This window comes from Acomys russatus, chromosome 24 (assembly GCF_903995435.1).
Source record: "Acomys russatus chromosome 24, mAcoRus1.1, whole genome shotgun sequence".
Classification (NCBI taxonomy): Eukaryota; Metazoa; Chordata; class Mammalia; order Rodentia; family Muridae; genus Acomys; species Acomys russatus.
In genome coordinates, this window is record NC_067160.1 from 54,150,778 (window position 1) to 54,166,798 (window position 16,021).

Genomic DNA, 16,021 nt, shown 5'->3' on the forward strand with positions numbered 1-16,021 from the left:
CCCACTTCGGTTTTCCGCGGACTCTTGCCTGAGTCCCCAGCCCTTTATTTTCTTTTTTGGCAAAAATCTACTGTAATTTTCGAGTGCTGAGCTCACAGTGCCCCCTCGATGCCAGCAACGCCCAATTGATTGACGGGTTGTAAACACATTTTCCCCTGGCAGATTTTGTTGTTGTTTCCCCCACTCCCATTTTCTAGGGAATGTGTAGTGCTTAAGCCAACAAAATTGCAAAGCAATTAATAGATGTGCGAGTTGCGCCGCTTGCTGCTCGCTGGGGCTCCGGCCCCAGGGCCTCGTTGCCTCCCCACCCGGACCGGAGTCCAGCGCTGTCCCAACCAGGAGCAGCCGCTGGCCCTGCAGATGAAACAGGCAGCTGGGCCCGCCTTGAGAGCCGCAGCCTGGTGCTCTGGTTGTCCCCAGCCGTCAGGAGCGCCCTACCTGTTAGTGAACAGTCGGGAGCCGGCTGCTGGAAGAATTAATTAGGGGCATGCTGTTTTCTGGGCAGCTCAGAGCTTAGCTGGAAATGTCCAAACCATTGCCGGGTATTTTATTTTTACTACATTTTTCTCAGGTTGAAAAAAAAAAAATAGACGCTTGATCACGTTCTTCCAGAGAGTTTTCTAGCAAGAGGTGAGCCCTGGGCGGGGCCTAGAGCAGGTTTCTGTTTAAGGTCAGAGGAGAGGTGTGAAATGTGGTCTGGCTGGGTTCTCATTCATCTATATTAGGAGTCCTTCATCCTAAGAGGGGGCAGGGGCGGTCTTAACGTAGATGGATGAGGCCCACTGCAGCCTGGAGCAGAGGACTGGCTAGGGGCTGCCCCCCTGAGCAAGGAGCTCTCAGCAGACAGGCTAGACCAAAATGTCCCCTCCCGCTGCTTGTCATTTGGGGGCAGGAATGTGCTGTGTCTGGGTAGCAATGTTTCATGCAAACACAATTAACTCCTCTGGGACTTTCGGTATACAGTGGCTGACAAGTGGGTTCAGGTGAGAGTCAGGCTCCCATATGTGAGGTTTCGGGATGAAATGCAGCAACTGTAAGCATTATAGCCAGAGTAACTAATAACACAGACTCTGTGTGTGTGTGTGTGTGTGTGTGTGTGTGTGTGTGTGTGTGTGTGTACACGTGCACACTACATCCATCGAAATAACATTTGTCCTGTTGGCCAGGGGCTTGGTGGGGATCTCATGCTGGCCGGGACACAGATTCTCCCATGTAGCAAATGTCCAGGAAAACACCAGAGTCTGGGAGTCATGTGTTTCTAGATGCAGTATTCCTATTAGCTATATCTATTTTAGCTTTTAAATGATTACCGCAGGCTTAAAATAGACACTGCCCTCCTAAAACGATTGCAAACTGTTGGCCTTGGTCGGGGACTGTAAACAACAAAACACCGATTCCCGTGGAAGCGTGCAGCATCCCAGTTTCTCGCCGTGGATTCTTTTAATTCACGGTTTCACATCGTGCAGGTGCCGGGGAGCGGGTTGCGGGCGGCCCACACAGAGACCTCCCTATTGGGCTGCAGCAGTGGGAGCCACCACCTCAGTTGGATGCTCCGTGGTCTCTTTTAACAACTTAGACATTTTGACTGGTCCGGCCTAGTGTGTTAAAGCGACCATTAACCCTTTGCTCTTAGAGATGCTTTAGGGAGTCCCTGGTCCTCGAGAAAGGGCACGTCCACTGAACACACATCCCGACACGTGATGTGGAGGCACACCTCTACACATGTAACTCAGAGATTAATAAAGAAAAGATAGCCCAGCTTTCTCTGGAGATTTCACTAAGGCAACCTCGTGTGTGTGTGTGTGTGTGTGTGTGTGTGTGTGTGTGTGTGTGTGCACATTTTACCAGAGAGCTTTTGTTCTTATATCTCTAATTACCCCCTCCTTTTAATTTGTTGCAGGTGCTGCTGCTAATGAATGCTCCCTCCCCCTCTTGTCTCTTTACAATGAAAGCCAAGCCAGAGCCCAGGTACCTGGATGAAGTAAAAGCTGAAGAAGTCTCAGGAATTTCACACCAAGTGGCCCATGACAACTAGCCAAGGTCAGCTGGCCCCCAATATGTGCCCTGCCCCAGCAGAGCAGAGGCATATGACCTCTCCAGTTAACACCTCAGTGGCCCTTTTTTTTTTTTTTTTTTTTTTTTAATTTTCCAGTCTAGTCACATAATCATTGTCACTTTAAGCCCATATGGAAAGAAATCTCTTTTATTGGTGTGAGATGGCCAAGGCCGGTCCCAGAGAGCGGGGACTCATCTCCAGCTAACATGTCTGCCTCCTGATTTTATCTTCTCTTCACCATGCAGGCTGCTGGGGCTGTTTTGCAGTCACGTTGAGCACATCACACATTAAGGGCCCTTTAAAGACCTGGATTGATCGGAAGGACAAAAATTAAAAGCAACCTGATCCAGCCCCATGCCGGATCCCTGCGGATCTCCTCCTCATCCCATTTCCATCCACTGTCACAATCTGAGAGTCTGCCCGATTTGATCAGCTTCCCCTCCAGGGGAGGTGTAACGCCAAGGTTAGGAGGACGCCAAGTTACTGGCCACTTTTTCATCTGCCCATCAGCAACTTGAGAAACGCTGGCTCTGGATTTTCCGTGTATCAGCCATTTGGAAAACACACGCTCCCACCGTTGGCAAGCCTGCATTGCTCAAGCGGATGGCACATCCCCGCCACCACGGCTTGGTAGATGTGGCATTTCCATGCTGAGGCCCCGAGTCCCCCCTGACCCCACCACCACCATTCCAGTGCCCCTCTGGGCTCCACCCTTGTGGACTTCGAAGCCATGCTGCTGCACCTGCTGGCCCTCTTCCTGCACTGCCTCCCTCTGGCCTCCGGGGACTATGACATCTGCAAATCCTGGGTGACCACAGACGAGGGCCCCACCTGGGAGTTCTACGCCTGCCAGCCCAAGGTGATGCGCCTGAAGGATTACGTCAAGGTCAGAGTGGAACCCTCAGGCATCACATGCGGAGACCCCCCTGAAAGGTTCTGTTCCCATGTAAGTCAGCCCCGCCCACTTCTCCATTACCCAAGTGAGGGGGTGGGGGGGACTGTGCGCAGAGACAGACCTGGGGGTGGCCAAGCCCTAATAACAAGACCAACTCCAAGTCCCACCGTGGGAAAGGCGCCAAAGTCAAGCTTCCCTGAGGACCCTGGGGGTTCAGTGACATTTTGTAGGTGGAGGCAATCTTGGCCAGCTGACCCTGGCATGATTTCCTGCCAGGAATTGCACAGCAGTCATAGTTCCCTGTCTCAACGCCAGCCCCTTCTCCTTTGCAGGAAGTCAGCATTCAGACCAGCAATCTGGATGCAGTTTGCAAGGTTACTCTCCCCACCTGCCCAGTCCAGTCTAGTGCGTAGAGTCCTGATTCCAGCTCAGGCCAGGCATTTTGCAGAGGACAGTTCCTGGGAGGTCTGGGAGGAGTTCTTAAAGGAGGAAGGAGGGTGGGGAGGTGGGGGTAGGGGTTGGGGGGGTGTCAGGCTGGATGCAAAGTGCAGCATCTCAGCCCGTGCTACCCTCTAGCCAAGAGGCGGGTGCCCAGGCCTTGTCGCCTGAGCCCCTAGCTAGAAAAGAAAGGGTCTTGGAGCTAGCGGGAGCTTCAGCACTCAGGCAGTGTTACCAAGGGTGGTGGCGAGAGCGGAGTTTGACAAGAGCTCCAGGAATGGGAGGTTGAGAGTCTCATGAGTGTTATTCTATAGCGTTTTCCCCTGGGCTCCCCCAGGCTGATTCTACCTTGGACAAAGTCAGAATGTGAAAATGGGGTAGCAGGTTTCAGACCAGTGTCACCATCCCTGGGTTCTGTACTGTCAACTGTAGAATTGGGGGTGTGGGGGAGGTGTGCATTAATACAGTAAGTACCCTGAGGGGGGGGGGTGGGTCAATGGCTCTGTGGATGCATGTTGTTCAAAATGAGACCAGGCACAGAGGAGGTGTCCCAGATGTTCAGTCATTCTGGTCATAACCGATAGGGAAACTGAGACAACCGGGCTGGGGTGGAAGCCCTTGGCCAAGGTCACACAGCAGAAAGTGGTGACGCTGCGGAGTTAAGCTGGACCTGCAGCACGCAGCAGCCTGTCTCTGGCAGAGGCTGGGCAGAGCAGCCAGAGGAGCAGGCAGGGGAGGTTCGATGTCATCCTGCAGGTGGCTGGTGCCTCTGAGTGTTCTTGGGGGAAAGATGAGGTTTATTGCACAACCTGGTGTCCCCAGTCCAGGCTCCTGGAAATGTCTAAGTCCCTTGGGGGTGGCTCCAGTCGCAGCACAGAGCTGCTAGCCCGGGAAGGTACATTCCCCACTTGGGCTTGTCAGTGGTGATAAGGCTGTCACTGTGGGTGGTGGCTGGGCCTGAGCCAGCTTGAAGAAGGGGAGAGAGGAAGGAAGAAGACAACCCAGGGCGAAGAGCCAAGACTGGATTACATGTGGACATTGTTGAGCATTGAACGAAAGATAGGCAAAGGGCCCGGGGCCCTGATATTTAGGGCTCTAGAGAGTTCCATTCGTAGTCTCAACTCCCATGGGAACTGCCTCAACCACATATTTCCCAGGCACAGGCTTCAACATGATCATGTCTTTTAAATACGAATCGTTGCCAGGGTTGGGGGCAGTGCACGGGACCGGCTTCTTCTCAAAGGTATAGGGGCTACAGATGACCACCAGAGGCAAATCCAGGGCCTCTCCTGACTGATGACTCCTCTGGATCTTGATGTTGGCTGAGCTCTAGAGTCTGGACAGGTGAAAAGGTCCGGGAGGAGCCCCGGCATTGGTGGGACTTGTTTGATGGACACAAGTGTCCCGTGGTGGGCAGGAACAGCTTTGCCTTTGATTACAAATATGAGACCAAGGAGAATGGGCTACCACAGGAGCAGGCAGAGGGCAGCCCCCAGAAGATGTCAGCTTCTGCAGGAAGGTGTGTATCACACTGAGTCTGTATTAGAACATTCCCCTGCACCAATAGTGCTTTTAACTGAGGTTCTTCCTGGGCAGGTCCAGAGCAGGCCACGGGCAATGCATTGCTGAGCCATTTTGAGGGCACCCTCAGGTACTCCCTAGCCTGATCCCCTTTTTAAGGATTAGAAAGCTTGCCTAAGTCCTGCCAAGGTCAAGGAGCTTAGCAGGCAAGCCAGAAACTTCCCTCCCTGAGCCCCGGCTTTTTTCCTGCTTCAATTAAAAAAAAAAAAAAAAAAAAAGATAACGTAGTTGTGTCACCGAGCTGGCAGGGAGACAACTGGGCCAGGCATGAGCAAGCACGTGGGAGTGCCCCAGTGTGCAATGGCCGTGATTATCTTACGTCACCATTGTTATGACTCCCTTGGTGGCTTCCTGGGTTGGTCTGCTTCCCTGGAGCATATTGCTTCTCTCCAGCCTTGACCGCACCACAGTCTGCGTTTCTCGCCTACAGGCAGCTAGCTGGTGGTCGATGAGTGTGCCCTCAGCCAGAGCAGGTGTGGCTAACTAGCCACCAGAGGGCGCCCTGGTGGTAGCCAGGCCACCCAGTGCCCTCTTAGTCTTCCAAGCCAGGGCCAGCTCATCCCTTCCAGCTGACAATCCTCCTGCTAACAGTTGTGAGCCTGCCTGTCCCAGGACCCAGACAACCAGAACATGAACCCCAGAACACCCCGGAAGCACAAGAGAGGACAAAGCAGCAGTCGCCCCTTTTCAGTCCCAGGGTGCAGCCCCTACGCTCCCAGCTTCCTGTCCTTCGGCAAGGCCACTAGAGAACTGAATTGTAAATTCCAGCCTGGTGAGGAAGGGGAGGGGGATAAAAGACAAGATAAATGAATAAATAAAAACCTATTGGCTCTAAAACGCACAAGGAAAATGAATAGCAATGAGCTCTCTGCAGCGGGTTTCTTGGGCAAGGGCGAAATTTCAATGAGAGCTGCGGGTCACAGAGCATCCCCTGGAGGGGATGGAGGGAAAGGAAGAGGAAGAGCAGGAGTAAGGCAGCCAGAAAGGGCTTTTTAACTTTTCACTGGGTGGGAGCTATGGTTGCTCGGATCCCTCTGAGGCGAGCTCACTGGGGCCTGGACAGGCAGTGGCTCAGCACCTCCTGCCTGCAGCCTTCACTCCTTTCTCTGTGCCAAGGGAACAGAACTTGAGACTTAGGGCAGCGAAAGTGAAGGAGGAGGCACTGGGTATCCCCAGCCATCTTGCAGCCTCATTACCAGAGTGTGGTCCCTGGACCCTAGCTTTACCTGCCGGAAACGCAGGCTCCCAGCCCCGCCCTAGCTGGGCCGAGCTAGCCTGTAGGGTGGGCTTTACCAAGGCTCTGTGCTTGGCTCTGTGTGAGTGAGATATAGGCAGCTGCTTCCAGGGCAGAGGCCTGTTTTGGTGAGAGCTGGAGATCTGGAATCACACCATGGCACTACACTAGAACTTTCGGCTCTGTGAACTAGGATAATCCATTCAAATTCTCTGCACTGGCCAGTGGGTGTGGCTCAGCTGCTGGAGAGCATAGCAAAGCTCAAGGTCCGGTCGCTAGCACTGTGTAAACCAGGTGCGGTAGCAGGAGGGACAGAAGTTCAAGGCCAGTCTGAGCTATTTGAGACCCTGTCTCAATAGTCAGGAATGGGGGAGGGGTGCAGACATGGCTCAGTAGTTAAGAGTGCTGGCTGTGCTTACAGAGGACCCGGTGTTAATTCTTAGCACCTATCTATAACTCCAGTTCCAGGGGCTCTCACGCCCTCTTCTGGCCCCCATGGGCACTGCACACACGTGGTCCCCAGACATCCGTGCAGACAAAATACAGAATGCCCACACACATAAGATACTTTTTGTTTTGTTTTGTTTTTCAAAACAGGGTTTCTCTGTGTAACCTCAGCTGCCCTGGAACTTGCTCTATAGACCAGGGTGGCCTGGAACTCATAGAGATCTGCCTTCCACTGCCTCCTGAGTGCTGTGCTGTGCTGGATTAAAGTTGTGAGCTACCACAGCCCAGCATAATTTTTTACTAAAAAAAAAAAAAAAAAGAGCTGGGCTTGGTGGTACATGTTTTTAATGGCAACACTAAGAAGCCAAGAAGGCAAAAGTAGGTGGATCTCTGTGAATCCAAGGCCAGGATGGTCTCCATGGTGAATTCCAGATCAGCCAGTATTATAAAGTGAGGCTCTTTCTCAAAAGTGGGGGTGGGGGAGAGAGATCATTGTCTAAGCCTCAGTTTCTTCACCTAAGAGCCTGCCTTGCCCACCTCATCACCTTCTTGGAGAGGGAAGCAAGTCTCCAGTTTTAGTCAGAGTTTGTTCTGACCGTTAGATAGAGCTAGCTAATCCCGTCTTGAATTTTCCACGTTGAAATGAATGAACGTCGAATTTGTCTATCAAGCCTCCAGAGAGATGACAGTTTGTAATATCATGCCATGTCACCTTCAATGTGGGATATAACCTTGAGACCTCCGGTTGAGGCTAGAAGGAGACCACACCCAGGACGCTGTCACCAGTGCAGTGCCTGGCACAGGTGCTTGGATCGTAGAGCTCTAAAAAGAGTGTTTCCTGAAGGGCAGCGGTGGCAAACACATTTAACCCCAGCACTTGAGAGGCAGAGGCAGGTGGGTCTCTCTCTGAGTTTGAGGCCAACCTGGTTACAGAATGAATTCCAGGACAGCCAGGGCTACACGGAGAAACTCTGTCTCAGAAACAACAGTAACAACAAAAGAGTGCTCCCCTCTCGTCTTAGTGCCTAAGAATCATCTGCTGGACAAATGGATGGATGGGTAGAGGGATGCTGTGGTCCAGGAAGGCTTCCTGGAGGAGGAGAGATGAGTGCTGAGCCTTGAGGAGGACCTATGGCCGCTGGAAGCCCTAACTCTTCAGGCCCCTCACGGCTGTGGGATTGCCCAGCTCTCTGCTGAACTCAGTCACAATGTCTTGGAGTTGCCAGCACCAGCCCTTAGCTACAGCCATGCGCTCTCTAGGACAAGAATAGATCCTGGGGAGGGATCTTGTTACACAGAGAACTCCTCTGCTGGGGACAGACAGGAAAGGATGGAGCTGTGATGCCACCAAGTGCCAGGCCTATAGAGGTCGTCGGTGCATCTGACATTTCCGGTAGGAAGGAGCTGGGTTCAGACACCCTAAGGGGTGGGCAACAAGAACTTCAGAGTAATGAGGACACAAAAGGACCCGGAGACATGTCTACTTAGACTGCCAGAGCCTTGGGGATCTGGGCTCAGCTCCCTTTCTGTCCACAGCCCAGGTTTTATTTTTTTATTTACTTATTTTTGAGACAGGGTCCCATGGGACTAAACTTGTTCTTGAACTTGGCTAGGTAGCTGAGGATGAATCTAGCCTTCTCATCCTCCTGCCTCCACCTCACAAGTGTAGGCATGAGCCGCTACATCCAGTTTATGCCGTGCTGGGGATGGGACCCAGAGCCCTGTGCATGCTAGGTGAACAGTCTTAAAAACTCAGCCGAGTCCCCAACCCCTACCCTAGGTTTTAAGAATTTCCTTTTGGGCTGGAGAGACAGTTCAGAGGTTAAGAGCACTGTCTGCTCTTCCAGAAGTCCTGAGTTCAATTCCCAGCACCCACATGATGCCTCACAACCATCTATACTGGAGTCTGATGCCTTCTGGAGGACAGGCACACATGCAGGCAAATGTTGTATACATAATAAATAAATTTTTGTAAAGGAAGAATTTCCTTTTGAGTGTTATGCCTTTAGGTAAGGCCGACAATTGGTGGGCAGAGAGACATGCAGGTCTCCTGTGCTAGTATTGAGAGGGACTAACTCCTGGCCTGTGGAACTTTGGGTAAAGCAAGTCCTTGTGACTGTAAGCTCTTGCTTTCTCATCTGGAAATGGGGGTGACACTTTCGAGCCGCCATGTTTCTAGAAATAAGCTGAGGCAGGAGGCCAGCCTCAACGAAATGTCCAGCGAAGACGGGTGTCCCCGTTCTCGAAATAACCAGAAGAGGGAACGGGACAAACCCAAAGGGACAATAAGTAAAATATGGCATTTCAGACGAAGTTGTGGGAGGTGCATGGGAGTCCTGGAAGGTTGTAAGGAAGCAGAGAGGGCAGGAGAGAGCAGGTGGTGGCGAGGAGCGAGCCTGAGAGCAGGGAGCCGCAGCACGCTCTGGCAGTTTCCCATAATGTGTGTTTTAGGCCGGGCATTGCTTAACTCTCTAAGGAGGGTCCCTGGGTGAGTGAGGATGCTGTGGTCCACCTCCACCACTCATCAACTCTCCAGGTTCCCCTCTGCTCCTCTCCTCCTCCAGTCACTCAGGGTGGTTCCCACACACGTGCTGTTGTATAGTCGATGTTAAGTAAATAAATATGTGCTCCCTCCAAACTTAAGAGCAAAAAAGTAGAGTTTTTTTTTTTCTGAGACAGGGTCTCTCTGTGTAGCCCTGGCTGTCCTGGACTCACTTTGTAGACCATGCTTGCCTTGAACTTATAGCGATCTGCCTGCCTTTGTGTGCACCACCATGCCCTGTAAAAGTAGGATTTTTTTTTTCTGAGACAGGGTTTCTCTGTGTAGCCTTGGCTGTCCTGGACTCACTTTGTAGACCAGGCTGGCCTTGAACTCACAGTGATCCACCTGCCTCTGCCTCCCAAGTGCTGGGATTAAAGGCCACTGCCCAGCCCAAAAAGTAGGATTCTTAAGGCCAGAGGAACCCCACTCTCTATGAGCAGACTGCAATGGAGCCAACTCAGGGCAAAGCTGTTGGCCGCTTATATCCCTCTGGTCCTGTTCGCAAGTCCCTGATGGAGTCCAAGCTGTGGGGAGAGGGGGGCACAAGGCTCTCCATCCTAGACCTCCATTTACCCATTTACACCCTAGGTTTGATCTCACATGGTGACATGGTAGGAGACAGGGCATAAGCTGGAGGTCACCTGTACCAGCTGCGGGCTGGAGCTGCTCCTATATAGCAGAGATGGCAGGTTGACGGGCTCACTTCCTGGCTCACCTAAATCACACCTCTCAGAGCTGGCTCTTGAAGGCACCAGGAAACAGAGATCTCACTCTTAGCCCTGTCAGCAATGGCTCTCCTGCAGCAGTACCACGGGGGTGTAAGGTCAGGCTGAGGTCAGACATGGTGGTGGTAGGAACATATATGCTCTTTGAAGCCAGCACCTTTGACGGTCTTTGAAGTGGGGTTCTGAGAATGCACCCTTCCTTTGCCACATACTGACCCGTCACCCCTGGCACCGTACATACTGTGGCAATTCCCACACTTGATGTATATAGCCTTTTCGACCTCTCCATAATATTATCACACAGCTGAGAAAGGGGACAGTTAAGGAGGTGGAAACACTTGCCCAAAGTTGCACAGCCAAACCAGAAACCTCCTCAGAGGTTGGCCCACCATCTCCCCCCAAGCTCTTCTATAGCACAGGTCCGAATGGCCTGTGTGACAGTGGGCTGTTGCAGAGAGACCTGACTGGTAGGACGGGGCTAAAATTAATTTTCACTCGGATAGCCAAGATCTAAACCCTGACAAGAGGGTGTGTGTCCAGAACCGCCCCTCCTGTGAGGAAGATCCAGTGTAGTTTGTCTTAGGTCTCTGTGGGCACTTCAGACCTCCTCAGCCCCCACTCCATCTCTCTCCTGCTGCCAGGTCATTTGTCCACTTTACGAGAAGCACTGCCCAGGGAAATAAGTGGAAATGAACCAAGACCCTGTACATCCCCTCCAACAGGCACACTGTCGGTGTTGGGCAAAGGTGAAGAGGATGCTGGGAGAGGCGCCTACCGGGGAGGCTACAGGCTCTTGAGAGTGCCCTCCCTCTGAGAGATCACAAGGCAGTTGGCAGCAGGATAGAATCAGTGGTGCTTGGAGGAGGCAAAGTGCCCCTGCCTCAAATTCTGAACCTTTACCAGCACTGCGTGGCAGATACTGTGCTGGGACAGCTCCTTGGGACAGGTCTGCCCTCTGCAATAGCTGGGCAACCTTTCTTCCTTCCCCAAAAGAGGAAGAGCAAATGAGGGGGTCTGAGTGTGAGCCCCTGAGCTCCCCTGCACTCCTGGCTTACTAGTGAACCAAGGAGAGCAGTGTCCTCCCACACACCAGGGATGACCTAGGAGGACCAAAGGCAGGAACCAGCTCCTGTCTTAGCGGCAAAGCTCTGACTTCAGGAACTGGGAATGTGTGCAAACATTCGTGTGTGCACATACAAACACGAGGCTGCAATCCATGTGGGCACTTCCCATGTGGGACAGCCCAGACTCCACCTGTGGACCCCACTAGCCAATGATGCAACCCCAGAGGATCCTGCTTACCAGGGCTTCTAACCCCAGAAAAGTTGGGGTGCAATTCTTGCCACCTAGAGACCTTGATTCCACACCCTCCATCTCATCAGAGCCACATTTATTGAGTGCCTAGTGTATACTAAGCAGTTAACATAAACTGAATCTACACAGAAGGCATGGCAGAAGTTCTATTAATACCTTATTTTAAATATGAGCAATCTCAGAGTCAGAGAGGTCAAGTCACTTACTTGCCCAAGCTTACACAGCTTCTAGCATGCTAGGCTGCCCAGACCTCAGTGTCTCCCCGGGCTATACAGCTGATAGGAGGCTCTCTGAGTTTCTCAGGAGAGAGGGGGTTGGAGGTAGCTGGCATGTGTGTGTGTGTGTGTGTGTGTGTGTGTGTGTGTGTGTGTGTGTGTGTGTGTGTGTTCGTGCATGCTGGGTGAGCAGAGTCCCCATCAGCCCTGGAGGAAGGAGGCTGAGGAGATGCTGTGTTTTCCCTCCCACTGCTCTTTGAGCCGAGGTGGAGCCTGCTAATCCACTTATTTGATAACTCGCTTGCTCTGCTTGCTCCGCATCTATTTGGAAGCAGGCAATCTCCCACGCACCAGCTCCAGCAAAAGCGAGGCGGCTTTGCTTAGAGGAATCTGATCTGTCTTTCTGGGGATGGAGTGCTGAAACTATACGCTCCAGTGGACAGTAATGGGCCTAAAAATAGAGGGTGCATGGAGTGGCGGGTGAGGAAGGGTGCTCCTGGCCTCACTGTCTGGCACCGGGCAATCCCGCCTGCCTGCTCACCTGAGCTCCCTGAGTGCTTTGGGATCCTCTCGGCTTGGGGGAAAGTGTGAGAATGAGGAGAGTGGAGAGACAGAGTGTCCCATTGATGCCACTGCCCGCCTCAAGGTGGGAAGCCATCTCACCGTCTCAGGTCCGGAGGCCTTGGAACTTCCGCTTCCCAGGAAAGCCCCAGAGATCTGTACTGTGGGTGTGGGTATCCCCGGATCCTAAAGGGAGAAGCGACTCCACTGTGGGGTGGCCGAGTGTCTGTGCTCTTCTCCTTTTGCCTCTCGTTGCCTTACCCTTAGGGTGATCTTCTCAAAGGCCCCAGTAACATGTGGGGAGTAGTGACCAGAACAGCAGAGCAGGCAAGAGCCAGCAGGCAGGTCTCCTTACAGCTCCAGAACCCTCTTCTCGCTGAGGTTTTGCCATGAACTATGTAGGGGCACTCCTGGAGAGCTTGTCACCATCCCCATGCCCAGCCATACGACCCTGTGGGTGAGCCCACTCTCCAGGCTCATAAACACTCTACAGGTGAGCTGTGTGTTGGCAAGTTTGAGAACCACTGATAGATGAAGTCCTCGTAGAGGCTGCCCCGTGTCCCTCCAGCCTTGGCCATCTGGCTTTCTTTAATTCAGAGACCACAGCAACAAGGAACGCCCCGTGCGCCTGGGCTCTCATAGGCCTTACTTCCATCAGCTGCAGGTGCCCCGCCTATGCTGGCTTTGGGAGCTGGATTCTGACTTCCAGTCTTGGAGAATGGAGAATGTCCCCAAGTTTTTTGTTCTTCACACTCTGGTTCCTCTTGCCTTCCACAAGCTACCAGCTGCCTACTGACCTCTGGTTCTTGCCTTCCCTTTGGCCTTATTCCCCCCGTAAGCCTCAGCTAGCTCTGTGACAGCCACACGTGGCAGCTCAACGCTTTCTGCAGCGTTCTGCACACTCATTGCAGCCGAGTCCGTTGCCTGCCCCTCCACCTCAGGCACCCTCTGTCACAGCCACATATCCTGCAGGACTTGATGCTAGCATCCTACACGGAGATCAAGTCAGGCAACTCCCCTGGTGCCTCTACAAAGGATCCACACACCTGGGTAAGCAGACGTGGGATATTGAACAGGCACCTAGCCCCGGTAAAACGAGAGCGGCAGCAGACGATGTCACAGACTTCACAGTTGGTCCACGTCTCACCAGCCAGCAGCACCCCAAGCCCAGCTACGCACATGGGGCTCTTTCTCATCGGTGTATTAGTTGCTTGGGATCCCAGTTTGATGGTGCAGTCACCATGGTTGGGGGAATCATGGTCACAAGAAATAGTGCCTCGCTCTGCCCCATAGTCAGGAGCAGGGAGAGAAATGCTGGTGCTCAATTCACTTGTTCATGCTGCAGCTGGGACCAAAGCTCATGGCGTGGCTGATGGAGCGCACGGGGCTTCCTTCTCCGGTTAAATCTCCCTGGAAACACAGGCACCCTCAGAAATGAGTCTCCTAGGCGACTCCAGGTCCTCTTGCTGAGGATGAACTCTCAAGCTGTTGGTTGGTTAGCTGGTTGCCTGATTAGTTGGCTAATTGTTTTATTGGTTAGTTGGTTGGCTAGAGGGTTGGTTAGTTGGTTGGTTTGCTTCCTCTGAACTTATGACCTGCGAACGTTATTGTTACGTGTTTTGTCCTCAGGGACAAAGTCTGAAACTGCTTCCCCAGAGTGATATTTAAATGTCTGGCAAGTAGCGCATGGCTGAGTAGAAGAATAAATCTGTACCTTCTGGCCCAATCTCCCTGCTCCTGCCCCCACTTGAGGCTTCCCCTACAGAGGCCTGCAGCTGTCTGGGTACGCCCCCACCTTGTAGCTTCCTACTTGTCCCTCTGCCTCATCTCTTAACTCCCCAAAGAGCAGTAGAAAACCCACCCACGGCCCTTTGCAGGGACCACCTCAATCTGTTTGGTGCTTGCTAGGGAGAACCCAGAAAGGGGACCCACTGACGAGGCTCTCACTCTGCAACCCTGAGCACATGGCATGTGCCACGCTCTGTCCTGTTTTCCCAGTGCACCCAGAGGAGGCCACACAGGTTTGCTGTTAACCAAGTATGTCATTCCGTGACACTGTGGTCAAGTGCATAAACAGGCGGCCGGCCCGGGACAGAACCAAGGAGCTGTCCTCAGGGAGGAGCGGCTGATTCAGACACCTGCCACTGGGTGGAGACTCCAGATAGAAGTGTCCCAGCCTGAGAAAAGAGGCAGAGGAGCTGGTGAAGGGGGCTCCCTCAGGAAAGTACTTGTCAAGTAAGTGTAAAGGCTTGAGTTTGATTCCCCAGGACTTTCTGGTTTGCCGTTTAGTTAAGTGCCTGTGATCCTGGCTGCAGGAAGGCAGAGATGGGCAGGTGCCTGGGGCTCACAGCCAGACCTAGGGCTCACTGGCCAGCTAGCCTACATTATTTGGCAAATTCAAGGCCAATGTGAGATTGTCTCAAAGAAAAGGTGGAAGGTGTCTTAAGAATGACACCTGAGGTTGTCCTCTAACACACACACACACATACACATGCACGTACACACACACATACACATGCACACACCCACAAACACACGCACAGACATATACACCTTCCCCTCACCTTCCAACCTTCAAAAGGAAGCGGCTAGCTCCAGAGATGCTGGAGAGCAGAGAGAGATGAGCTGTGTTGGGGAGAAATAGGCAGGACTAGGGGCCACGGACTTGGGCTTGTGAGAATTCCAGGCGCCGAGGCTAGGGAGGGCGTAACATACACTGCATCACTTTACACAAGGCACCTGGCGTCAGGTTGAGGATGGGCTGGTGGTTAGTGGTAAGTATGTATCCTGCCCCTCTGGATGCCTGGCCCTTTGGCAACCTATGTCTGTCCCAGGCCCCAACTAAGGCCCTGTTGCCCTGCCCTTCAGCAAGCAATGCCCAGAGCAGCTGCCACCAGCAGGTAGAATAACCAGGCCTCTAAAGGCCCTGTGGCTATGTGGAGGGGCCAAGCTGCCCTGCCCTCGCCCCACCCAGAGCTGGGATCCTCGCAGCCTGCCTTTTCCCCTTGTGATGAAATATTCATGTCAGCAGAATAGGTCCTCTCTGGGAAGGCTGCCTGCGTCTAGCTTACGCCTTGCACAAGCTTTTAAAGAACGGGACGCTTTTCCTACCCTCTAAGCATTTTCTAAGTCTTCAATCAATAATGCACTTTACCAGTAGCTTCCTCTTCTTCGGGCCCTCCTCCCACCCTACCCCACCCCCCTTCCTTTCTTCACTCTTCCCACCCCCTCTTCCTTTCCTTTCATTTACTTGCTTTAAAAAATTAAGTCAATCTTATATTCACCTATTCCAATCCTGTGGTATGACAAATCTTTTTTTTTTTAATTTTATTTATTTATTTTAATTAATTTATTCTTGTTACACTTCAATGGTTATCCCATCCCTTGTGTCCTCCCATTCTTCCCTCCCTCCCATTTTCCCCTTATTCCCCTCCCCTACGACTGTTCCTGAGGGCAATTACCTCCCCCTGTATATGCTCATAGGGTATCAAGTCTCTTCTTGGTAACTTAAGTATGTCAGTATAGGGGCTGGAGAGATGGCTTAGATGTTAAGGGCACTGACTGCTCCTCCAGAGGTCCTGAGTTCAATTCCCAGCAACCACCTGGTGGCTCACAACCATCTGGTGCCTTCTTCTGGCCTGCAGGTGTAAATGCAGGCAGAGCGTTGTATACATAATAATAAATAAATCATTTTTAAAATTTTAAGTCAAAATGTTGACCTTTTTAGGTGCCAAGTGTAGCGGGAAGGAGGTGGGTAGGAGGGCAAATGTCCCCTGCCCCAGAGTGTGAGCTCAGAGATATGTCGAGCCACAGGTGGAAACAGCTGGACAAGAGCACTGGAGAGTTGGAGGGGAGCCTTTGAGGCTGCTGAGCTCCTAGTGAAGGGGCAGGCTTGGCCGGTTGGCAGACAGGTTACTAAGACACACAAGACCCGGGGTTCAATTCCCTATAGAGCATGAACTGGGCATGCTGGCACACACCTGTCACCCCAGCACTCAAGAGGGAGAGGCCTG

General features: G+C 52.5%; 1 protein-coding gene across 2 annotated transcripts in view; it reads left to right on the forward strand.

Moving 5' to 3' along the window:
- The first annotated feature begins 2,248 nt into the window (after positions 1 to 2,248).
- Ntng2 (netrin G2) overlaps positions 2,249 to 16,021 on the forward strand; it is a 55,600-nt gene continuing 41,827 nt past the window's right edge. For both annotated transcript variants that reach the window (XM_051166135.1, XM_051166134.1), the window contains exon 1: positions 2,249 to 3,002. In XM_051166135.1, coding sequence (XP_051022092.1) covers positions 2,787 to 3,002 — 216 coding nt within the window. In that variant the 5' untranslated portion in view covers positions 2,249 to 2,786. The remainder of the gene's footprint in view (positions 3,003 to 16,021) is intronic.